The 25429-nt window shown below is 44.0% G+C and overlaps 1 protein-coding gene across 1 annotated transcript in view; it reads left to right on the top strand.

Annotated features, from left to right (window-relative positions):
• The window catches only part of PAK3 (p21 (RAC1) activated kinase 3), a 111315-nt gene that overhangs the window by 33090 nt on the left and 52796 nt on the right, over positions 1 to 25429 (top strand). The window contains exon 2 of the mRNA XM_019487819.2: positions 20020 to 20216. Coding sequence (XP_019343364.1) covers positions 20042 to 20216 — 175 coding nt within the window. The 5' untranslated portion in view covers positions 20020 to 20041. The remainder of the gene's footprint in view (positions 1 to 20019; positions 20217 to 25429) is intronic.

Genomic DNA, 25429 nt, shown 5'->3' with positions numbered 1-25429 from the left:
CTGACCAGGCTCTGGACACTAGGATTGCTGCTGCTGGAGCCCCAGGAGGGGCTGGACCCCCAGGATCCCAGGTAAGGCTGCTGGGTCAGCCCAGATGCTGGCTCTAGCCTCCCCTACCTAGGGCAGCTTGCTGTGTGCCAGAGTGCACGTGTACAGTCATTCCCTGGGGACAAGTAGCATAACTATGTGCTGCTGCCACTTGTCCCTGAGGAAATGCATGTGTGCACTTCTCTGGATGCTCCCGATGGTGGCTATTGATACAGTCTGCATACATCTAGCACAGTGGTTTTCAACCTTTTTTCATTTGCAGTCCCCTCAAAAATTTCAAATGGAGGTGCGCACCTCCTTTGAATTGTAAATGTGGGTATTCACATACTTTTGATTGATCATAGTCATGTTTAGTGGACCTCCTAGACATAGTCTGTGGACCCCTAGTTGTCTGTGGACAACAGGTTGAAAACCACTAGTTCAGAGGAACACATACCAAACAAGTCAAATATGCACTGCACCAACAGTGGGCAGTTGCATCCTGCCCTGGGATATGTGCATCTCCAATTGACTTCCGGAAGAGACATGCACAGCCTGCCACCGGAGGTGGTTCAAGTGCCTTCATTGAACACCTTCAAGATGAAACTGGATGCTTATCTTGCTGGGATCCTATGACCCCAGCTGACTTCCTGCCCTTTGGGCAGGGGGCTGGACTTGATGATCTTCCGAGGTCCCTTCCAGCCCTAATGTCTATGAAATCTATATGTCTGAAGAGAGAATTTGTTTTCCACTGTATCGCACAGGGAGGGTGTCACCAGGGGATGAGCCAAAGTAACTAAAATTGTGAAAATTGTTCAATATGGTTTTGGAAATGCACAAGACTGGAACATTTCAGCTGGTTTCTGCTGCTCATGTTTATCATGGCAGATCTTCTGTAAATGTGTCAAACAGAGAACAAACTTTAGGGGAGCAGCGGAGGTACTGAGCTCTGCAGGGCAGGAAGGAGCCAGGGTGGCTTTTGGGCTAGTCAAGCTGCTTGAACATGCTTATTCTCTACCTCAGTTATTTTTCATGTCAACAGAATCAACAATGCTATGAAATGACGATTACTAAAGGCAGCTCTAAAGTTCCCTGAGGAGCTCATTAGGAGTTTAGATTACACAAGGAATGGAGAATTGAGAGATTTTATTATTTATAGATCCCTTTCTATCATACTGTGAGGCCCAAGCTAGAAAGCCATTATGGTGCAAGGTGCTGTACACAGACATAGGAAAAGTCCTGCCCTGTTCCAAAACCCCTGAAGTTTATATAAGCAAGACAGAAAAAAAAAAACCCCATGGGGAAAAAAGAAGAAAATGGAGGTAGAGATACATTAATGACAATAGAGAGACATGCTGGGTCTTATAGAGGCAGCCTGTGGAGGAGCCAGAAATGCCTTGTGTACACTAGGATGTTACACCTCGCTCCAGTGGCACAACCTCCATGATGTGGTGCAAGTATATCACTCTAAAGGCGCTTTATAATTGTTTAAGTACAGGAAGGGAATGCGCTGTTGTAATATAAGGCATAGTTATGCATATACAAAGGCTTGTAGTGGTATGAATGTCAGTTCAAAGAAAAAGTCAGTGAATGGTTATACTGGTAAAATTAAGCGCATGTGTCCCAGTCCGGCCCCTTCCCAGTAAACTAGCCTGCTTCCTTGGCACTAAAATTGTAGTTTCTCCTGTAATCAGTCTATGCTGGGGAAGGGGGGATGGATAGTGTTCCTACAGTCCAGCAATGCAGTAATCCATCTTCCCTGACAATACGCTCTCAAGGACTTTGTGTTCCCCACTCTGTGACACATGGAACTCATTCAAACACTGTCAGACAGAGGAGTTGAGCTTCGTGTGCCAAAGTGCATTATTTGTTCTGTGTTCAAAGGCTTGTATATGTGGGAAATGTTTACAGCTGTACCAGTGTAATAGTACCATGGTGCCCAAACTGGTATAACTCTCATATGTGAGCACACTTTTACTCCAAAATAAAGGCATGGCTACAGAGCAAAAATACGTATGTTCTTAACTCACGTTAGCTAACCAAGTTAGCTAACCAGGATTAAAACAGCAGTGAAGATGCAGCAACTTGGGGTTTAATTTGGATTAGAAGCTCATAATTCAGGACCGGTAGACTTCAATTTGTGTGTCACTTTAGTTAAAAACAAAGTTACCTTGTTTTCACTGCTGTTTTATGTCAGGTTAAAGATGCATCCTTTCTTTTTTTTCAATTTCAGCCTAGTTTCAGCTGCTTTCAGAGCAATAGGAGCTGAACCTGAATAATGTACCAATACTGGAATAAACACAACTACACAGGAAGTTAAAAGCATGCAACGGTTGGGCTTTAAATTCACTCTTTATCTTATAATAGTCATATTTCATTGTGTAGACAAGTCCTAAGAAAACACTGAATCACTTATTATGTGTAGAGCCAGGTTCTTTTATGGGTATGGCTGATATCTGTTATTGCTGTATAGAGACTTTACATAGGATTGTACAAATAGATAGGGAAAATGTGCAAGTTGTTTGAATTTTGCAACAGAGAACTGAAACATTAAGTATGGACTTGTGGACTTCCTTCTCTCACATGCCATCCTGATTTTGTTGCCTATGCTTCATCAGACTGAGGGAAAGGTTTATCAGAATGGGAAGGCAGCAAGTTCTAAAGGCAAAATTATTTCTGTCTCTTCTAGCTTTTTGGTAGAACCCATCACTACTGCCTAGGCAGGATGCTGGGATACAGTGGGCAGGGGCAGTGGCACTCAGTCTTTTCAGTTTGCCTTGCGATTTGTGGAATAGCAGGTATTGGAAGGTGAGCTGTTCTGGGAGTGGCCTCTGACTGCAGTCTGAAACCAGAGTGGCAAATAGCCAGTCAGAATTGCTCTTTTTCAGTCTCCTTGAGTGTTGTGTGCACCAGCGATCCAGGGCGTGGTTGTTTTCTCAGTCACTGGGGCCAGGCATCTCTTTCTGATCCATGATGAGGTTAGTTTACTGATGGTGAGACACTAGTCTAGTGATATACGTTTCAGTAGCTCTTTACACTGGCTCAGCAGTATGCAGGGGGTGTTTGAGGGGCTGAGCAACCCTGGAGAAATTGCCCCAGTGTGAAGGAGAATTAGAGCCAACGTTTAATTCCATGTAAGTGCCTTAAAAAGAAGCATTCTGGGGTCATATCTATTGGCACTGGATTTATGGCCCAGGTACCTTGTTCAAGGCAGACCCAAACCCTCAGACCAACCACTTCTTCCATTCGATAATAGGCAAATTTTATTGATACACAGTGATAGCAGATAAAAGTAATGCAGGCAAGGCAAACAAAATTACCCCTCCCCTCCCCTGCCCCCCAATTTCATTTATCTACCAGTTCCAGGGTTCACAGAGGGAAAGGTACTTCTGGCCAGTGCACAAGCTTCACCCTGTGGTTCTTTCTTGAATGTCAGATGTCAGCAGCCTTAGAGGGCAAGGGCAGAGGCCGACCTGCCATGGGGTGGGTAAGACGGGCCAGTAGTTTGCCCTCTGCCCATGGTGGCCTCTGGTTCCCCCCTCAGGGACCTTTTGCTGCTCTGAAATCCCACCTTTTATTTCTTTTTCTCTGATGACTCTTTATATCCAGGCATTGTTGATTGGTCTCCCTGTGGTCATCTATTGTCCACATTCTGTTCTGTCAGCATAATTCTTTGTTACCAAACTCTTCGTATGCACACATCTTAATTTGATCATTTCACAGTGTCTTAATTTGGGCAACCCCCGCCTCCTAATTTGGTCTGTCAACCAAAACCAGAAATCCCAGGGGCTTTGCAGCTGGTCACTGTGACCTGGTCTCAACATGTCAAGCCTATCTTTGTTATGGGTTTTCAGGGATCACTGTGATACATGTCTTTAATTTCCCAGGATGTGTATGCCTGCTTGTATGTTGGCCTCAGACATGGTGTCTGCCTAGAAGGCTGTGAAACTTTGTCACAAACAAGCTTTTAGAAACCAGTTAACCCTTGCCATTCCCCTGGACTAATGTTCTAATGCAATATCTACTTTTCCTACAAGCCAGTTCTTAAAAGCAAATCTCTAAATATGATTTTTTAGCCATCAGTAGCCACATTGCACTGTGCTTCAGCAATTTCAAGCTAAAGTGGGGGGAAACCATCACATCAGATCCACCCTGGGGTTGCTTTGGCTTAGGCTGGCAGCTATACTAGCCCTGGCACCAGCCCAGAATCTGCTCACACAGCAGTAGAGGTGTGGTTACAGCCTGCACTAATTTATCTATGCTAGTTTAATCCAGCTAGTGCAGATAACAGCAGCAGTGAGAATGGTAGTAGTACATGATTTTGTACTCTAGTTGTTAGCATGTACAAAGCTGCTGCTGCTGCATCCTTACTGCTACCTCTAGATGGTCACTAGAGTAATCTAGCCCAGGTGCGGAAGCACATGTCCTGCTTACGCCTTCCCTTTGCTTGTAGATGGACCATTGGAAATGCACATGTTTGGTCCTACTTCTTCCTGTTTGAACAAGACTAAGTCCCTTCCCCTCCCTGTACATCAGCTCTCCCATTTGCAAGATGCTTGTTTACTATTCCCCATCTGAAACTGATATACAGCAAGGCTATATTGCCAATAAGTATTAATACTCTAGCCCTGAAAAAGGTCTTGAATGATTGATTGAGTGGCCAGAATCCTGGGATTTCTGCACAATTTGGACATGTTCCTTTTGTTTCAATTAGAAATGCACATAGGGAAAATGTGTTTGCCAGGACCTGCTCTTGGCCTGGGTCCAGATCATGCAGGGCAGAGAGCAGCTCTCATTCCTGTCTGGGTGCTCTCCTTCAAGAGGCTGAAATCCTGCCTGTCCAGAATATGGCGGGCCTGCGCTGCTATTAATTTGGTCTAGAAGCACCGCAGTCCAATCTGCTTAGATGGGGTGCTCTTTCCTGCCACGACTTGATGTTATCATGTAAATTCTTGGCAGCTGGAGGAAATGGACTGATGGTAATCCCAGTCGCTGTAGGCCAATCTTCTTCTGGGACTCCAACCTCCCCTTTACCCCACCCTAACCACATCAGATGCACTTCAGCAGCAATGTTCAGTGTCCTAGCCTTTGTTCAATTTCTGTGAGCTCTGTACAGCTCTAAGCTTGGGTGCAGACTGATTATGAAGGGACAACTGCACACGAGACTCTCAATAACAGTTGGTCCTTGGGCGTAACCTCGACCCAAGACCAACAAGATAAATAGCAGACTAACAAAACAGTCCACGTCTTCCTGCTGCTTTGGGGACAATGCTTTTGTCCCTATTATCTTCAGTTCTTCTACCCTTTGACACATTTTACTCAGGGGCTATAACTGAGTCCTTAATGTGGCTTTTAAAGGAATACTCCCTCCCAAATAGACTGATGAATAAGTAACAACAAATGAATAATAAAAAAAAAAAGGAAATGCACAAGAAAAAAACCTCTCAGATACTCATCCGGGCTTCTCGCTTCTTTGGTGGGTGCAGGGCTGCTGCTAGTAATCATCACAGTCTATTTGCCCCAGGTCTGCAACTGGAAGCTCTGGTCTCTCCTAAATACTAACTGGGAACCTGCCTTCTCTTCTCAGGATGGTTCCTCTGGATTGGTAAGTGACCCTCCAGCCATTATCTGCTCATGTGTATGCAGCTCCTGCCTGCTTGAGGCCTGACTCACTTCTAGTTTCCGACTATCCCAGAAGTGAGACAGTGCCATGCTCTGGCATTGTCCTCCTCACTCAGCCCCTTACTGGGGCCATAAGTAAACCTGCCAGATGACTCTCCTCCAATCTGGAATGAGAGGCTGCTTTTAAAACATTGCGTCTCTGGCACGGCACAGCTTGTCAACTTTGGAAATGGGTAAGTGTGGGGCTGCTCCGCTGCTGTTCCCGGCAGTGTTGTTTGATCTTCCGCAGCTCTCCCCGATCTCCCGTGGCTCTCTCACCATTCCTTCCGTGTTTTCCTCCTTGATGTCTCATTACTGTGCTGAAACCACGATGCCTTAATCCTATTCTGGCCATGCTGTTCATTCAAGGTTCTCCCGTTAGGTTTTATTTTATTAGAACACTTCAGTGTCTCTAAATCTAAATCTCTATTATTAATTTCATCGTTTAAACATGTACTTTGTTGAATTGATGCCTCTGACTAAAGAGCCTGCTGTTGGGTATGAAGATCTTGCTCCATGCTGAGATGTTCTAATGAGGTCTAGGGTTCCTTACATAGTGGCCACAAATAGAGGTCTCATAAATCTGCGATATTAGAAACAGGTAGTGGAGGTGGGGATTTGGAATCTGGAGAAGTTCAAGGAGGGCAGCATGGAGAAGCAGTAAGGGATGAAAATCTTGAGAGAGACATTATTTCATCACGTTGACTATTTTTGGCACTTCAAAATATAGATTGAGTAGGCAAAATACTGGGGAAGGCTGTGGGCAGGTGGTTAGAACAGCAGATTAAGGGATGTGACACCCGGGTAAAGTCTGCTTGAAAATTTCTACCAAAATTAAATTTAGTTGAAACATAATCTTTGCAGATTATTTGGTTTGATTGTGACTAGCTCTAATACTATTTGTTGTTACTGACTCTGCTAATGATTTAGCCTATAACCTCAGCCATGTCACATGGCTTTCTGTGTAGAAGAATGGGAATGATTTAGATCTGGGTGATTATGTCCAATAAGTTTTGATAAATGGTTACTCCAAAAGAAACATCCAGTTAATTCCAATTGCCTTCACATCCTCTCTGGTTTCACTTTCTGACAGTGTTCTGGTAAATGAATTTACTGCTATGAATCTTCATGGAACAGTGAATTTTAAACCAGTGGCTTGAAATCCTTTAGTAGACGTGAATTTTGAACTTTTAAACATTAACATTCAGATCAGAAATCGGCTTTTTAAACATGGTGTTTATCCAATCAGAGAAAAGCGCCAGTTCCCTATTATTCATGTGACCTGGTTAGTTTGGATTGGACACGGCTCAAATTTTGAATATCCAGTACTCACAATGAGCTGCTTGTGAACAGCCCGGAGGCCAAACGTTACTGGTAGAAATTTTCCGAGAATAATTTTGAATAATGAATACATTGGAGAAAATTATAAACTGCTCACAGGTTACTTGCAAACAGAGTAAATCTGTCATGAAATGATTCAGTCTGAATAATTTGCTCAGCTCAAAGAGTGCTTACCTGCTTGGTATATTAGGAATTTTAATTGACAAACCGTTGTAAAGTGCTGTATGTAAGACAGTCTACAGAGGGAAGTGTTATGGTTTATAGAGTTATAATAGTTAATTCTTTTTTGTATTATATTTATGCATTGCTTTTTCTTGTTACTGATTGCAAAAAGGCATAATGCTGATTGAAACCGTGTATGCGTGTTCAAGTAAGAATAAAAACATTCTTTTATTCAAAAAGTTAGACACAATGGGACATCTTCACAAGTGAATGCAGTTCGATTAGCTTTGATGGCATTGTGCCTACTTTTGCCAGTGCTGAATTTGGCCAAATTCATCAGGAAGAAATCAGTGAAATTACCTGAACTATATTCTGTGCAAAAAAAAAAAAAAATTCTAGCTGTCACACAAAAAGTAAAATGTAATGAAATGACTAGTGTGGCTAAAATACCTATTTCAGCCGAATTCTAGGGAAGCTAGAGACAGATGCACAGATTAATGTTTATTTTAATTATGTAAGATTTAGAAAAATATAGGCGCATGATATTTTGATACAGACTGGAAAGAACTGTTATAAATGCATTTAATTAATGCTTAACATAGTATGTTAGTACCAATATACAGACAGGCCCTAATTCTTAGCTACAATTCTTCTGTTTTCAGTGGAGTTCACAGGAGTAACTGAGAATAGAACCTGGTCTATATAACTGAATGGTAAATTATCTTTTGCAGGAGTTTATATTTATAACTAGAGAGCTGTATGGAAAAGAGCTTTGCATCTTCAAGTTATGCAGATCTGCTATCTGAAAATTGGCAGTTTCTCTCAATCAAGTGCTCTTCTTAGAAACAGTTTTGCTGCATCACAGGCTGCAATAGCATCTCTGAGGCTTAGGAAATGAATACCAGCATTTCTGGATATTGGATACTCTTTTTGAGTTTTAATTGAATCAGGCCATCTCTGGTTGCTGTGGTCTGAAGTAACGTGACTCACATAAGAAGGCTATTCAAGATCTGTTTACAGTCAGTATTGCCTAAATATACTTCATCGAAAACCTGTTTGAATTAATGGGACTAGCAGACAACTTTGACTAAAACTTGGAACTGAATTGATGTGTTTTTGTATGTGTATGTACATGTCCTTGTTGTTTTGGATGCTTCTTAAATTGTTTTGTCCCTACTTTTTCTGACTTTGGCGAAAATTGTAAGCAGAAATACTATGAGACAGGTTACCTCAAATTGGGAAAATGAGTCATGGAGTAATTAGAAACCCAAGGGGCATCTATACACATGCTTCAGGGTAGAGGAGGGGGCACTTTAATTAGAGCGGCTCCAGGAATGCCTCTAATTAAAGCGCCCGTGGCACCACATGTATTCAGGATCCCACACTTCAAAATGGCCGGAGGTGTGTTTGGGCTAATGCTAGTTCAATGAGCTTTAGTTCAAGCACCCGCACCACCATTTTGAAGTGTGGGGATGCTGAATAGATGTGACACAGAGGCTGCTGGAGCACGCTAATTAATACACTGCAGCAGACTTGATTAATCGAGTCTGCTCTGACGCATGTTACTTAGCACACGTTGGAGCAGACGTCTGGCATGTGTATAGGTGCCTATGAGTTCTTATCTCTTGTTGTAACCACTAAACTACTTTCCACACTAAGATAAAAGGAGGGGTTTTCAAGTTACACTACGGAATCTGCACTTTTAGACATGTAAGGCCAGAAAAACATTGTGTAAGGGGGGACTGCATGAGGAAACTACTTAGTATCCTAAACCTTTAGTCTTGGCAGCCTTGTGAAAGATGAAACCAACAGGTCCTACTTAGTTTCCTTCTGTATTAAGGATCTGCAGTTTGAAGGGAAAGGAGCAGAATTCTGCACTGAGTTAGGTCTTATCCTGCTGCAACTTAAATATCTATGGGCATGTCAGCACATCACCCTATAGCGCGCTACAGCGACATAGTGATCACGTGGGTCTACACATGATCAGCAGCTATGTCGCTGTAGTGGTACGCTCCTCTGGTATAGTGCACCGCTACAGCAATGTAGCAGTGAAATCTAACCCTGTGCAGTGCACACGGTGCAGTACAGGCAGTTACTGTGCCATGCTTTACTACTTCCAAAGGGAAGTATTAAAGCACGGCAACGTGTAGACACGCCCTATGTGTAAAAGTGTTAGAGCTGTTGGACTTTGTAGACTCAGTACAGAAGTACAAAAAATCCCAAATACGGATACAAGAAAGAACGAGAAAAGAAAAGGACAAAGGAAAAAGAGAGAGCAGAAACGGAAGAGGATGAAAGGGTCTAAATAAATGGGAGAGGAAGAGAACAAAGGAGAGAAGTGCAGAGGAGGAACGAGACTGCAGGGAAGATGATAAGGGGAGAAATGGAGAAACTATAGCCACTGATCCCAGGGAATATCTTGGTCAGTGCCCTGGCATTTCCTTTGAAGTCCCTCTGCAGCCAGTGCAGAGAAGCACAGTGAAGGCTTGATTGGGACAAGACTGGTGAATCCAGGCTGTGTCAAAACTGTCCATGGCTTGAGCCTGCCTGTACATTTTGTAAATATTAGGCCTCTACGAATAGGGAAGTATTGGATTTGGATTCGGATTCAGATTTGGCCGATTCAGAGGACAGTAATTCAATTTGGTGATTTGAATCACTGTCCCCATTCGATTCAGCCGAATCAGAATCAGAGATTTGGTGCTGATTCGGAGATTTGGATTGGCCGGGAGAGGCAGGTTCTCCTGCAGCTCCTCTGGCTGTGCCTGCCTCTCCCGTGTGGGGGGAGCTGTGGGAGAAGCCCCCATGGCTGCCCTGCCCAGCCCCAGCTTTGTGGCACTTAAAAAAAAAAAAGGCCCCGTATTCACTGGCTGCAGCAGTGGGGATCAGGGCCTCTGGGAGCTCATGGCAGAGCCCCCCCCGCACAGGGTGGTGGGGGCAGCAGGGATTGCCCCCCCCCTCGCTTTGCAACTGTGTGGTAGCTGCTCCATGGCGCGGGTGCAGTGCAGCTTTGCAGGGCGCTGCATGCTGTCTGGGAGCTCGGGTATCTCCACGTATCAGCCAGAGCCTGGCACCGCTCAGCCCAGGCAGCCCGAACTCCCAGACAGCACGCAGCGCCCTGGTGAGCTGCACTGCACCTGTGTGATGTGACAGCTGCCATGCAGGTGCAGGGAGAGGGGGCGATCCCTGCTGCCCCATGCTGCACATGGGGGCTCTGCCATGAACCCTCAGAGGCCCTGATCCTTGCTGCTGCAACTGGTGAGTGTGGGGCTTTTTTTTTTAAGTGTTGGGAGGCTGGGGCTGGGAAGGGCAGCCATGGGGGCTTCTCCCGCAGCTCCCCTGCCCAGAGAGAGACAGGCACAACCAGAAGAGCCATGGGACAACTTGCAGCCACCCGGCTGTGCCTGCCTCCCCCAGGCCTATCCGAATTAGCGCCAAATCTTTTCCGAATCGATTTGGAGGCTTTGATTCTATTCAGAACTTTTAATGGCTCTCCTGATTCAGATTCAGAGATTTGGCCATTGAATCAGGCTGAATCTCCTCTGAATTGAATCAGCTACCAAAGCTTTGCACAGCCCTAGTAAATATGTATAATTAAATATCCTTTCAGCACCGACTGTCTGAACCAAGAAACCATAGCACATAATCCTGAGTTACTGTATTGGGGACTAGCCAGTACCTTTATGGATATGTCCATGCAGCACAGTGAAGATGCGATTGCCACACAGTAGGTATAACATTATGTGAGGTATAGCTGCTCTGGATATAGCAGCAGTGGAAATATGGCTGCCTGAGCAGCAGCTATAAAACAAACTCTTTAGGTGCTTTGGGTATGTAATCCTGTTCCTAGCCAAGGTCGAGGCTTGAGCTTCCTCATCTTTCCTGCTATTGCTAACTTAAAAGCTGCAATCACACCGTCCTTTGGTTTTACAGATATGCCCTCACATTTAAAACAAATGATTTGGTTGGTAAGGAGCCTTGGTAGCCTAGCTTTTCTAGACCATGCCCTTGTCTTCATTTGACAGCTCCTGGAAAAACAGAAGTAAGTACCATAAACTGAGTTTCTATGTTATATATTGTTCCTGAGTCCAGGGCTTGCCCTTGTTTTGGGCTGCAGCACTTCTAAAACCAATGAATAATGTGACTCCATAGGTGGGTTTAAGTGGTGCTCTTTAGTCTTCAGCGCGAGTACAGTGAAATAGCAAGGAAGGGCCATTGACTTAACTGAGGCTTATGGGTTAAGAGGCTGGAGAGAAGCCCCAAATAATATAGTTAAAGCATGTTTCTTTATTTGGCATGATGGTCTGTTGCTGTAAAGGCTTCCTAAGTCAGGATCATGAACAGTGATCCTGGTTTTCCCTGATAAAAAATTTAAAATTCTCCCTACCCTCGCAGCAACCTGGTTCCTCCTCCCTGCCTCCCCCACCTCCTGTGGCATTACTTAGTGGCTGCCTTTGCTGTCTGTCCCAGGGCAGCAGGCAAGGGAGGGTTAACCTGCAGTGCCCTGCTGCCAGGCTGCTGCTTTTCTGGACCAGAGAGCAGCAGTGGGGGTAGCGGGTGGGCAGTCAGCTTAACCCTTTCCTGCCTGCTCCCATGGGACTGACAGTGCAGACAGCCACAAGTAAGTGGTGGGGGAACAGTGGCAGGGGAGCAGGGATCTGGGGTGCTAGAGGTGGTGGGGGGTGGGTGGGCAAGAAGGCCTGATTGAGACCAGTTGAGGTGGGGGGAGTAGTTACACTAAGGTGTAGCCTAGGGTGGCCACAGCTTAGTGTAACAGGAGCTGGGTAACATGGATCAGAGATAATCCTGCCCTGGGGTGGTGTAACTACTAGTTTCAGGTGTCAGTGTGTGGATAGTCCAGGGGTTAAGTGCTCCAGGAGCTGCCCAAAATTACTGTGTAACATGGCCCTTACTGATTCTCAAATCAGTCCATATTGCTGTGTTACCGTAGGGGCTTCTCAAGAGTATTTGCTTGTTCATACATGTGCTGTAGGTGTGCTTATTCTCGGGACCAGTGGATTTCCTACCTCTGTTTCTTTGTTAAGGGATTTACTTCCTGCTGCAGTGTGGTGCTCCACAATGCATGCTTTTTATTTTATTTTTTAAAGAATTAAATCGGTAGCCCCTTTGGTTTCAGGGAGAATCTCAAATATATGACTGGATAGAAAACTAATTCATCATGAGTTCACCATGAGCCTGGAATTATAGTTTTGAGATGTTTGAACTGCGCCATTGACCTCAGTCAGGGTCCTACGGATTCTGCAGTCCTTTGGCCATTGAACATGCTATTTCCACCTTGGGTTTCTGTTCTTGCTGTGGCAAGGTGCTAGACGTGTTGCTTCCTGTCTTTCTATCATTCTGGGACTGCCTTCCCCTGCCTTTCACCCTTCACGTTTCCCCACAAGGGAGAGTTAATAGGAGCACAGAGCATGCTCCTTTCGGTGTCCCATGGAGTGAAGCACTGTGGGGTCGGGAAGCCAGAACTGGGGTCCATCTTGCAATCAAGCACAGCAGGGGACCAGTGATGTAGGACTGGCAAGCAATGATGCCTTGGGAATAACTCAGCAGCCAGCATTTGGGTTGCTGCTCAAGTTGGCTACATATTGCTCACCTTTCCTAGCTTGCAACCTTTTACAAAATAAGCATCAACAAGTCTTAGGTCTTGAGTCTTCAGCTGCAAGCCATAGGTATATGTATGTGGTTGGGATGTGGAGGGGAAAAGGAGCCAAGGATATTTTATGGAGATAGAATAAACTGACCATACCTCAGGGTTTAGGGGCGCTAACTTTGTCCAGTGATGCATGGAAAATATGGGGCTCCAGTTATAATCAGGGGCTATGGGGTCCTGGGCTGACTGCCTGGAGGTCACAAGTTGGAGGCTATAGTGGAAGCACTTGTGGTGTTGCCTGTCAAATTCCAGCAAATTTGTGAATTTTGCTAAATCCCTTGTCACAAGGACAGAAGAAGGAAGGGGGATGTGCATGTTATGACAGGGCTCCCCCGTGGGCTTTATGCACTCTTTGGTTTGTTGTCTGAGCACTGCTGAAGAGAGCACTTCAAGCTTCGATTTGAAAAGTAAACCTCGCTTGCAAAAATTTTAAGACACCTGCAAATGTATAAGAAAATAAAGATAATTAGTTTTGACCTTCCGATCTTGTCAATGCCTCTGAACAAAAGGAGACTTATTGGCAACTCTAACAGTGTCTGACTAGGAATGGTCAAAGTGCTTCCAATAAGCAGGAGAGCTTAATAATAAGCATTTCTTTAAAGTGTGGACACTGCGTTGTCTCATTGCAGATTGCAGTATGATGACTCATTAGTGTCACAGGAAACAATTGTCCCAGGATGCAGTTTAACTTGGTTTATCGCACTGTTAACACTTCTCAGCACTGTAAATTCAAAGCATTTCTACACTTAATGGGTCTTATGGCCCTAGGTTCTTTGCAGATATATCCCAAGATAAAATGGGACAAAACAGCACAAACTCTGAAGTCAGAATCTGCTCAGGTAAGTGGATTTTCTTTTGCCTCAGTGCAGTGAAACACTGGGAGGTTTGTCATTTAAAAAAAAAAAAAAAGAAGATAGCACCAAGACCTTGAGCAGAAAAAACATAAATTCTTCCAGTATGCCTTGGTTCCTGGTTTGCATTATCTTGTTTCTTCTCTCTAAACTGGTTTTCGAAAGTCAGTATCAACTGTTAAACCTTTTAGACTATTTCCCTCCCTCCCCCCCCCTTTTTTAAATTTTTTTTTATTCAGAGGTGAATAATAAGGCTTTGTATAATTTTTGAAACTGAGCCTGAAGCAGCCATGGACAAAATATAGTGTTCCTTTCAAGATCTTGGAAGCAATGACATCATAGACAAATTGGGCCAGAAACCATTAATAGTATTCTTTGTGGAAAGAAATCCCATGGGAGGACCTATTTCAGCAAGCCGGCATTGTTTACAAACAGATACAGTAACAGATACAGTCATCCCACGAGATAGGGCAGCTGAAACTTCATACTGTACAAGAGACTTCCCAGAATGCCCTTGTTTATTTTTGGTAACAAACTGAAAATGCTTCTGATGGCTTTGAGAGCTCCTAGTGTTAATGATCTTGGAGGGAGAAGACTGTCTTTGGCACCCTGAAAGGGATTCATAGGGTGTGTTAAAGTAAGTGCCTCTGATGTCACTGCTGCCATTAGCTCGTTGTTTGGAAGAAATATTTAACATCCTGTGAGGCAGGTACATGTCTCTTCCGTGTGACTGGTTGAATCCTTTATAGTACATGTGGGTTGCACTGCAGAGTATCCCACAGGTGTGAAACACAGCTTTATCAGTAGGGAGCAGGCTTGTAGGGCAAGAAGGGTGTTGGGAAAGGTCTGTATGTATGCTTCAAAACTAGGTACCCTTATGCAACTACCCACTGATATTTGCTGTTAGTGCACGTATGGAAAAAAAAATGGCTGGAGATGACTTGTGGCTAGATCCTGCTGCCCTTACACCGAGAAGTACTTTACTCTGCAAGTACTTAAACTGCAGTCAGTGGGGCTAACAGAGTAGATGGCTACTCGTTAAGAGTAAAGGCAAGAGAATCTTATCCATAACAGGAATGTTATGTGAAGAGTGGGCTCATTTACACATGCGCTTCACTGTGCATTAGCCTATTTTAATGCACATTAAGGCATCTGTAAAAAAGTGCTTTTTACTTAATACAGGCAGTCCTTGACTTACAACATTTCGAGCTGCAACGTTTTGCACTTACAACGTTTATAAATTGACACCGTTTCAACTTACAACACTTGATCTGATGCAGTGCCATGCCAGCGAACACGTTTGCTGTGTCGCTCATCTCCCTGGAGAACATCTGTCCAAACTTCCTTGGACACTTTCTTTAAGAAAGCAGACAAGACTCCAGAAGAACCTGCAGCCAAGACTCCTGAGAAGGCTCCAGCCAAGAGCCCTTCAAAAAGTCCAACCAAGAGCCTTTCAAAAAGTCCAGCAAACTCATCTCAAATAAGTCCTTCCAAATCAATATGATTGCTATTTACAATATAAATACATTAATGTAGCTATATTACTCATCTATAGTTGATCGAGTACAAAATTCTGGGGTATTTTTAGTAAAAATAGGGTATTGGGCCTTGGTTCAGGAACCAATCCCCCATTTATAGCATTGTTTCTTATGAGAAATTTGGTTCCGAGTTACAACATTTCGTCTTAAGAAGCGGTTTTCAGGAACCCATTGTGTCGTACGTCCGAGGACTACCTACCTGTACGTTTTAAAATGGGCTAATGTGCACCAAGTGTCCCTTGAAAAGTGTTCACTTTAGTTCATGTGCATTAAGCCAGGCTAATATACATTTTTCTAGTACCTCACAATGGAGGTCATTTATACGCATACATTTTTGTGCTTAGATGCACTGGAGATCCAGCACGCCGGAGCAGACGCGATTAATCGAGTCTGCTCCACATGCAAGGTGATGCACATGCTGCTGCGTTGCTTGCAGTTGTATAAGTGGTGAAATGCACGTCAGCATGGAGAAAATGGCAGCGGTGCACTTTTGCACTAAAACACCTTCTATGTGTTTTAGTTCAAAAGCGGACTGCCACCATTTTCTGCATGCTGACACGCATTTTGCCACTTATACAACTGTAAGTTATCCAGCGCTGGGTGCTTTTCTAAGCGCTTTTCAAGGCACTCGGCACTGCAGTGCTTACATGTGTAAAAATGCCCAGATGTACTAGATTTAATGTACATTACCTAAAACACATGAATGTGTAGATGCACCCAGTGTCAACATTTGCATAAACCGTGCTTCATCATCTGTTCTTTTTGCTGCCATAATTTGGAAAACTCCAACACTTAATTACATGAAAACACAGAAAGCAAAACCTCATTAATTGTAAAATACTGGACATCAACCCACAAAAGCAAACACTCAGAGTCAGTTAAATCAGGCCAGATCTACACCTGATAGTTATACTAGAATAAGTGTGTTGGTTGGAAGCGTGGCTTTTTTCTGATCTAGTTATAAGGGTACAAACAGTTTAATCGTAGTTATGTTGGAATAGCTATTCAGTTTACCTGATTGGGCAAAGCTATGTTGGGGTACATCAACTTTACATTATATAACTTTGTCCACAGTAGGGAAGCGGTACCACTTTAATTACGGGCTTGTCTACACTAGAGCAGACTTTGCTCCTGTAGCTATGTTGGAATACTTTAGACTGGCAGCGCCCCCTGCTGGAGAAGTACTCTGTGACAGTAGAAAAGGTTTTCTATTGGTATGGAGCTGTTCCACTGCCCTAAATGACATGGGCTAACTGTCTTGTTGGTAGAAGTGTGGCTTCTGCAAGGGTTTGGCTGGCCTGGACCGAGGGAGGGGGTGAGAGGTGGGGAGGGGCAGGTGCACATCCATATGTTCTATTTCTTCTCCTCCCTTCCAGCCAATACAGCTGTCTGAAACCTTGTTGTAGAGACCTGGCTTATCCTTATATATATCTCAACTTCAGCTACTGCATAGTTAGAGCTGTACAGCTTCCTACTGTAGATGAGATCTGACAGCTGACACGTCAGGGCCTAATTTTCATTATAGTTAGGTTCTTACCCTGCTAGTGTAAAAAAAAAAAAAAAAAAAATGTGGAAAGGGTGCAAATAGCAGTGTAAGGGTGTCCTTTGTTATATCAGCGTCACATAAAGGGTGACCATCAGGGAAGAACTCCCAGGGAGGATTAGGTAATTGGTGAGCACATGCCCAAATTTCCACTTGGACTGGAATAGATCTGTGTGGTAGCAACTGTCTTTTTCCTCTGTGTTTTGTATAGTGTCTAACACAGTGGGGTTCTGATCCATAACCAAGCACATAGACCATGCAAGTACATAAGAATAATATTTATTATTATGGTAACACATCAAGAAACAAAGAAATACATGAGAATAATACCCAGGCAGGAGCCTGGAGCAGAGACCGAAAACTTTGCAGACAGCACGCAGGATGCTTTCTATGTTAATATGTGTGTGCTCATACAAGGAATGCGCCTTCCACCCTTTCACCTCTGTCCTGAAACATCTAGTCCCACCTGTGGTTTGTTCTCTTTGGAGATTTTAGTTACTAGAGGCTGTTTGTATGCTTCAAAGACCAGAACTGGGTTGAAAATGGCATGTAAATGCATGTACACTGACCACCGAATGGTATAAGGACAGAATTGCAGACTCTTCCAAGCACTGAGTACTTCTGGCCATTGATTCAAGGCCATTATTGTGTCACGGGCTTTAGAGGGTCATTGACCTGAACAACTGTAATCATTTCCACAGGTCCAGCATCAAAGCTTCCTTAGAAATGCTTTAGTTTGCAGTTCATTGAGCCAATAGACCTGGTGCCACTAGATGGGAGACACCTGTGCACTAAGTCCCCACATTCACATTTCCTTTAATTCAAGGGTGGGCAGTTATTTTGGGCAGAGGGCCGCTTACTGAGTTTCAGCAAGCCATCAAGGGCTGCATGACAGGCAGCCCAGGCCAGATTAGTGTTAATTTGCTAAATTTTTTAGGGGCCCCTTGGGCCAGATGGAATAGCCTGGTGGGCCGCATCTGGCCCCCGGGCCGCATTTTTCCCACCCCTGCTTTAATTGGTAATTGTCGTCACTTGCCCTTTTTCCCCCTAGAGTAACAGAAGTTCATAAAAATAGGATCCTGATGGGGTGCTTCTTTCTGTCTCTTAGGTCAATGATATAAATCCCACCCAGGTCACTGGTGACGACTGCTAGATTTATCTGGCAGGTACGAGTTGAGGATCTCTGTTCAGTACCTACTGAGTGAGATTTAAAGCTTCACTTCTTGTAAAAGTCCATCACATCCCCATTGCAAGGATATCATGCATTAGGATATACTGTATATACACTTCATGTATAGTTACTGTCTGTGGGCAGAGGGTTTGAATTTCAATGCTTGCTAATCTGTGATCTCATACAGGCTAAATTCAGTTAGTAAATACAGTAATACAAGAGAGAGAAAAAAAACACCATTTTGTGTGCAGTGCTATTGGAACAAAAATGACAGTCTAAAACAGTATGTATTTTTATAACTAATTTAGACTCTAGTGAATTTCTCTCACTTCTGGACAAATCTTTTAGTTTTTGCATGCATGTAACTCTCACTGAAGCCAATGCAAATTTTAGTAACCCTTAAAAATTGGTTATGCTAGTGAAAAAATCTTGACAAAACTTTATTTATGTCACTATGAATACAATCTCTGTTAGGGTCTCTGACCAGTCCTGCAACCACACAAACAAGTAGCTTTTCCTGGCCCTAAACTTGTGCATAGGCAAGTGTTTACATTCATAACATAGTGCCTCCGGACTTGATCTTGTAAGCAGAAGGGCTGCCATCTTTAGATCACTCACTGGGATTGACCTTGGGACCTCCAGAGCTAATAGCATATGCTGCTATATCTGAAGCTTGAGAGCATAGGCTCCCTGGCTGGCAGCTGTAACAACATACATCGTCAGCACAAAAGGAGCCTTGTAACACACGTTCACCAATGGTTCACATAAGCCCTTCCCAAATGGAAATCAGAGGTTTTGCAAGGCAAATTGTTAAACTGTAGAGACCCTTTAAGAAAAAAGTGGAATGTGGACGTGGTTACTTGAAAGATCCTTTCTGAAAAAGATTTTATTTCTGGGGGTTATGTATTCAGAGCTCATTTTACCAAATCACCTCTTGTTTGTCACACTAGTTTGATATTATTGTCTTTTGTACTTCTATTGCAAATATACCAGAAAGGTTGGGAGATTTAATATTTGTCATGCCTTTCCTTCCTTATATCTACTTGCAATTCTTGTGCATCTATTTCTAGGTATTTTTACTTCACATAAATGTGTAGGTTTAGGGAAAGCAGAAGAATGCCCAATGATCAGCCTCCAGTCGTGTACCAAGATACACACAGCCCATGGCTTGACAGATCAGTCTACAATGCCATCACGAACATCCGCACAATACCAGAACATTACAATTAGCACTTAAACATCCCTGCTATAACATACTGGTATGGAAATATAACAGGATGGAGGGAAATCCAAATGGCTTTCAATATGTGATTATTGTTTCTTATTTTTTTTTGTGTATTGAGTACGAAGCAAGTCTATTGCTTATTTTTATGGGTAAAAAAATTAGCGCTTCAGAATCATTTGCCTTAGTGAAAATGCTCCCCTTCTGAAGCGATAAACTCTCAGGGACAAACTTTAACCAGCATGAAGCAGGAAAGAAATAGAAATCTTTGTGGTCTGCTCTTTCCCATGATAAGTAGTTTCTTGATAATCTAAACATTATACATTTCAAATGAGTTTCTAAATATAATTTTTTAAACTCTACCTGGGGTGGAAATGGTTTAACACTGTTTTTACAGTTCTCATGTCTAGTATGAGTCAGTGGGGGCCAACCTTTTTGGCAGGTGTGCTACAAATTAGCTCGCACCGTCCCCAAGTGCCATCCTGATTCCTTTCCCTTATCTGATCTGCTGCTCAGCTTTCTGCTTCCTTCCCCGTGCTCTCTGCCTAATCTGATGCCCTGCTTCTTGCTCTCTGCCTTGTGCTGCCTGTCCTCCCCACAGTTTGCCATGGGCCACACACAGGGCCTGCCCATGCCAGGTGTGGCACCCATGCTGCAGGTTGGCCAGCCCTGGCATGGCCAGTTTGAGTTGGTATATAGTACCAATAGGACCCAGTTCAAAAAGCTGAAACAAACTTCTATTACTCGTAGCACCTGTAGCATCTTCTCCCTTTCCCATAACTCCAGGCTTGGTGTCCCTTCTTCACCAGGATGCTCTGTGTTGTGCCATTTGCAGGAGGCTGTGAGGGCTGCTGAAGATGTCCGATAGTCTGGATATTGAAGAGAAACCTCCAGCCCCTCCGTTGAGAATGAACAGCAACAATCGTGATTCTTCAGCACTGAACCACAGCTCCAAACCGCTCCCCATGGCCCCAGAGGAGAAAAACAAGAAGGCCAGGCTGCGCTCCATCTTCCCAGGAGGAGGGGATAAAAGTAAAGTATCAGCAGTACAAATAGGCCTCTCTCTCTTTCTGTCGTTTGTTGGTTGCTGTGTTTACTTTCCTCCTCTGCTTTCTTTCTGTTTCAACGGCTGAACATGGTAATTAAAAACCTCCCCACAGCCTTATGTTCCTATTACTCTGCTGCCATATTTTGAAAGAGGAGGAGGTGGTGTTTAATTAATTACCATGGTATAGTTGACTGGCCAATAAAATGCATGCTGTATCTTAAAATTTTTTAAATTGCACTTACAGTTAAGTACAAGGGTGGTTGTACAGTACAAATGGGGGGATTGGGTTGTATTTTTTTAAATGCATTTTAAAAAATGCTTTTGCATTGAAAGAATAGGGAGAAGGCTCTTGCATTTCTTTGAATCTTAATTGATAAGGGAAGGGGGTATCTTTTTTTCAATTCATGTTCCTATGAAAGCCAGAGGTATGTGTGGGATTTTTTAAAGTCAAGATTTGGTGTTGCATCTTAGAAATGCACTGAAATGCACTGGCAGGAGAGCAGTCTCATTTTGTATTTCAAATGTACTTAACAAGTTAAGGGAGGTCATTCTTGAACATTATTCAGCGCAGCAGGACCTAAGTCATAAGGCTGCATCACATTATTTGAATTTCAGGTGCGAAGGCTTCAAGTGGGTCTTGTATTTGAACCAAGACAAACCATGTTACATCTCTCCCCTTTTAAGTTTTTTCATGGGATGACTGGGAGCACCTGAGGTGCTGCAAATGGTCGAGACACAGTAAACGTTCTGTGTCAGATTCTGGACCATAAAAGGGAAGGGAAAATGATCATGGTTAATGCTCTTGCCTCGTAACATAATCATAGCCACTCTTCTCTCTTCAAAGGGGCTATTAATTTCCCATGTTAATAAAGTTTTAAAAGTCTCTAAAAGCTGCATTTCAGTGGCTTTATGCAGACTGGAAGGGAAGGGAGGAGGTGTCTGGGCTAACACAGGACTTGGGGAGCAGATGGGAAGGCACTATTTATTGTGGAGGATGTGCCAGACCTGAGCTAAGGCACTCAGGGGACTGAAGGGTTGTCACAGTCTCTGCATAGGGCTGAGGTGGCAGGGGTCCTGGTAGGAGGATAACTTGGACTCAAAAAAGAGAGGGTAAGGCTTATGGAAGTGGCACTAGACATTTGATTTCAGAGAGTGCAGGGGCTGAATAAATGAGTGTATGAGCATATAAGGGATGTCTGCACTGGGTGTGTGTGTTAAAGGTTGCAGGGGGTTGGAATATGTGAGCAGCAGGGATGCTGGAGGGCTCAGAGGGTCCCCAGGTATGTTAGGAGAGAATTAGTGGAAGGGGAAGGGTAGCGGTTAATAGCAGGTTTTGAGTACGTTACAGTGACTTGTGGAAGGACGGGTTTGTCTGAGGGTGCTAGAGGTTGAAGAAGAGTGGGAAACTGGAGTGTTGGTCTCGAGGTTTTTGGGATGGTTAGAGTCATAGACAATTAGGGTTGGAAAGGACCTCAGGAGGTCATCTAGTCCTGCCCCCTGCTCAAAGCAGGACCATCCCCAGCTAGATCATCCCATCCCTGCCAGGATTGTGCTGTGGAGATCAGTATGAAATAAGGGTGAGTCACTGGACAGGGAGTGATTGTGGAGGTATAGGTGCTGTGGGGCCTGGGTGCAATAGGAGTGTCTGGGGGTGTATGTACCATGAATCAGGGTTGTAATAGGGGTAACTGGTATTAGGGTATGTGTGCTATGGGTGAGAGGTATAGTAGTGATGACTGGTTATATCTGGATTGGCTTTGGGGTGTATGTGGTACAGGTAGAGGCAGGGTCAGATGGTGGGGAGGGCTGGCTGGGGGTACCTGTGTATCGAGGTTATCACTAGGCTGAGGTTGATAGGAACAGCAAACTTAGTCCTGACCTGATTGATCCCTGTGGCTCAGACGGTCTGAAGCGCCGCTGCCCTGGAGGGGTTGCAGGCAGCATAGACATTTCCCTGCCAGTGGCAGGAGCTTGTTTCCTGGCTGTGACATGGCTGACAGGTTTGCCAGCCAGTGCAGTGGATGGAGCAGTGGACTGGGGTCAGGGGCAGGAGAAATGAGCTGAGAGAAGGAAAAGGCTGCAGCAGCTGTGGGAATGGCCCTGTCTATTGGAAGCTAGAACAAAAGGCCTGGCATAGGGAGGGCAGGTGGAGAGGAGCAGGGAAAATAAAAATGTTGGAAATAGATTACATGAGAGGCAAGGACTTCATAGGGTGATACCTGTTAGTGACCGAACCACTTGTGTTGCTGGGATAAAGTTAGACAAGTTTTCAAAGCATTCTTGCTCACGGCCTGTATTCGAAAGCTTGTCTCTCTTCATCCCATCTTCATAGTTGGTCCAATAAAAGATATCACCCTAAGACATCCTTGCCTCTTGTCCAGTTTCTGGACCATCACAGCTGCAACATCATGCTTACACTACTGTAATGTGGGAAATAAAGAAGAGAGGGAGTAAAGAGGGGAGAATAGAGCAGAGAGCAAAGAAGAAAGGGAGAGAGGGAAACCTGCTCCCAAGGAGCAAGCCCGCTTAAGAGCAGCATTCTCCCTCCACCTAGATAGAAGCTGCCTTTCACCCTGCGGCTTCCTTCTGTGTCCATCTCTTCCTCTCCATGAAGGGGATGATGGTAGGAGCTGGCCATGTATGGCAGTCAGGACTTTTCAGCCAGCCCAGGCTGTGGGGTGAACCCAGAGTATTCCCCTTCTGGCCCTAACACAGCCCAAAAAGTCCAGAGGGGAAGTTTTAACTTGACTCTTTGTAACGATCAAAATTAAAACCTGTCTCAGCTCATTCATTTCCTGGACTGACGTGTCACTTCCCCATCTAGCTGATGGCAAAGTGGTGTTGGATATCTCCTGATAGAAAATATCCTGTGTCTGAGGTGATACTGAAAACAGAAATGTAGAAATGTGTAGCTCTGGGTGGAAACCCACCAAATACAATTTGATTTTTCTAATCAGAGTGACTGCAGAAAACATTCAAGCTTCATGACTTGAAAGCACTACTAAGTAAACTAGGATTTATATTTAACTTTTCTTGGGTGATCTAGCGAGTTGCAGAATATACAGCTTTGACAAGGGTGTGCCAAATCTCTTAAAGTGAAATCTTTTTACTGCTGACTGGTAGGTCAGGAGATCAGATGGCTCATGTGTGCTTCCTGGACTCACACAATGACACCCACTTAAGAGTCCTACTTAAAAAAGAGAAAATGACTAAAAATGGCCATTCTGACTCAGTGCATCTGACTGCTGCATCACAGATTTATTGTGGTTGTCAGCTACTGAAAGCATGTAAAAAGCATGGGAGGGAAGCATAATCTCAGGCCATTTCTGCTTACACAGACTAGGATGTTTTGGTCCTTTGTTCGTTCATCAGGCAAAGGGTGTGCAATGCTGCTCAGAGAGCTCTGTCAGAGTGCTTGCTTCATGTTGGTTTGACAGCTGGCATGGTATGAGAGTTGCCTAAGCTGACCAGCACTGTTGCTTTGTCTCCTTGGATAACTCCTGTTTGACTACCTCCCACCTGTTGCCTCTCAGCTTGCATTTAATTTGTAAATTGGGTTTTTGGTTGTAGCTGTGTTGATCTAAGGACATAGGCAGGCAAGGTTCTTTGAGTAGATATGATATCTTTTATTAAACCAAATGAGTAGTTGGAAAAAAAACTCTTAGCAAGCTTTTGGGCGCAGTCACCCTTCTTCAGGCATAGGGAGTCTGTGCTGGTCTGAGACTTTTTTCCAGCTACTCAGTTGGTTTAATAAAAGATACCACATCTATTCAAAGAACCTTGCCATTTAATTCGTAAGCCCTTTAGGGCACAGACCATCTTTGTTCTGTATCCAGGACTGGAGCTCTTCAGTGCTTCCACTATAAACTATCTTAGGGGTGTAGATGGTCCCTGCCATGATGGAATCTGAGGTCCTCATGTTCATGAATGCAATTATCCTCATGACGCTCCAACAAGATAACACTGTCAGCCCCATTTTACAGGGGGATGGAGCACAGAAAAGCCAATTAACTTGCCCAACACCACACTGGAAGTCTGGCAGAACAGGGAACTGAAACCAGGTCTCTTAAGTCCCAAGCTGTAGGCTTAATCAATAGATCACCCTTTCTGTCAAGCATGAGGGGTAATAGTACTGTACAGACTGTTCAGATCCTGAGCGTTTCTCTCCAGCTGGGCACTCCTTTCTAAAGAGGATTGGAAGCAGAACTGTACGAGGAACCACATTGAGTTTGGCAGTTCAAGCTGCCTTTTCCCATTCTCTCTGAATCACCTCTAGTAGCTGCTCAGTCATAAAAACTACTATCCTGTGGCAGGAAGTGGTGGCCCAGTAAGGGAGTTACAGGAAATGCAACTAAAAGTACTGCAAGAAGAACTTAACCACATGGGGCTACATGCTGTTTTCAGCCATGATAATGTAGATCCATAGTTGTAGGAATAGTATTGCATTCAGTGAAGCTATTCTTGATTTAGATGAAGGTAAGAGCAGCATCTGGCCCCTGGTTGTTAAGTTCTCTCATATGGGTACAGGATCAAAAAATAGGAAGAATTAACTTGATCGGGTTGGGGGTATGGAGGACAAAGAAAAGAGTGGAGATGCTAGGGTGTAGCAGAAAGGTGAAGGATGGAAGACCACAATGATGTGGTAAAAGGACCGAGAAGAGGAAGGAGATGGAGAAAGGAACAGAATGAAATGCACATAGAAGAAAATGAACAGAAATGAAATAAACAAATGAAAAGAGGTCAAGTTATTCTCTTCTTCACAAGAGAAATGAAAAAATTACCACTCAGCTGAGTCACAGCTCACTGCTAAACAAGGACTTTTTTGGCATAATAATGGTGTGATTGGGAATGACCAGAATGAAGGCACTCCATTTCCTTGTCATCTTTTTGATGTGCAATAATTATTTGCAAAGGTGGTGGATGATCTTGCAGTGCCCATGACTGGACAGCTCGGCTTAGATTGTCCAGTTTATCAGATAACTTTTATAACATAGGCAAACAAGAATCACTAATCTGAAACCAGCAACTCTGGTCAGCTGTCCCTTCAGAGTCAGTCCTTTTCAGTGTATTTCAACACTTCAGATGGAATGGATGTAATTTGGCTGCAGGGCAAAGACAGAAGTGTCAAAATGTTTAGACAGCAGGATTAAATATAGACATCTAATTCCTTATTTAATTTACATTTTATCAGTGTTTT

The sequence above is a fragment of the Alligator mississippiensis genome, chromosome 8 (assembly GCF_030867095.1).
Source record: "Alligator mississippiensis isolate rAllMis1 chromosome 8, rAllMis1, whole genome shotgun sequence".
Lineage (NCBI taxonomy): Eukaryota > Metazoa > Chordata > Crocodylia > Alligatoridae > Alligator > Alligator mississippiensis.
The sequence above is the reverse complement of the archived record's forward strand: the minus strand, read 5'-3'. Positions and strand labels throughout refer to the sequence as shown.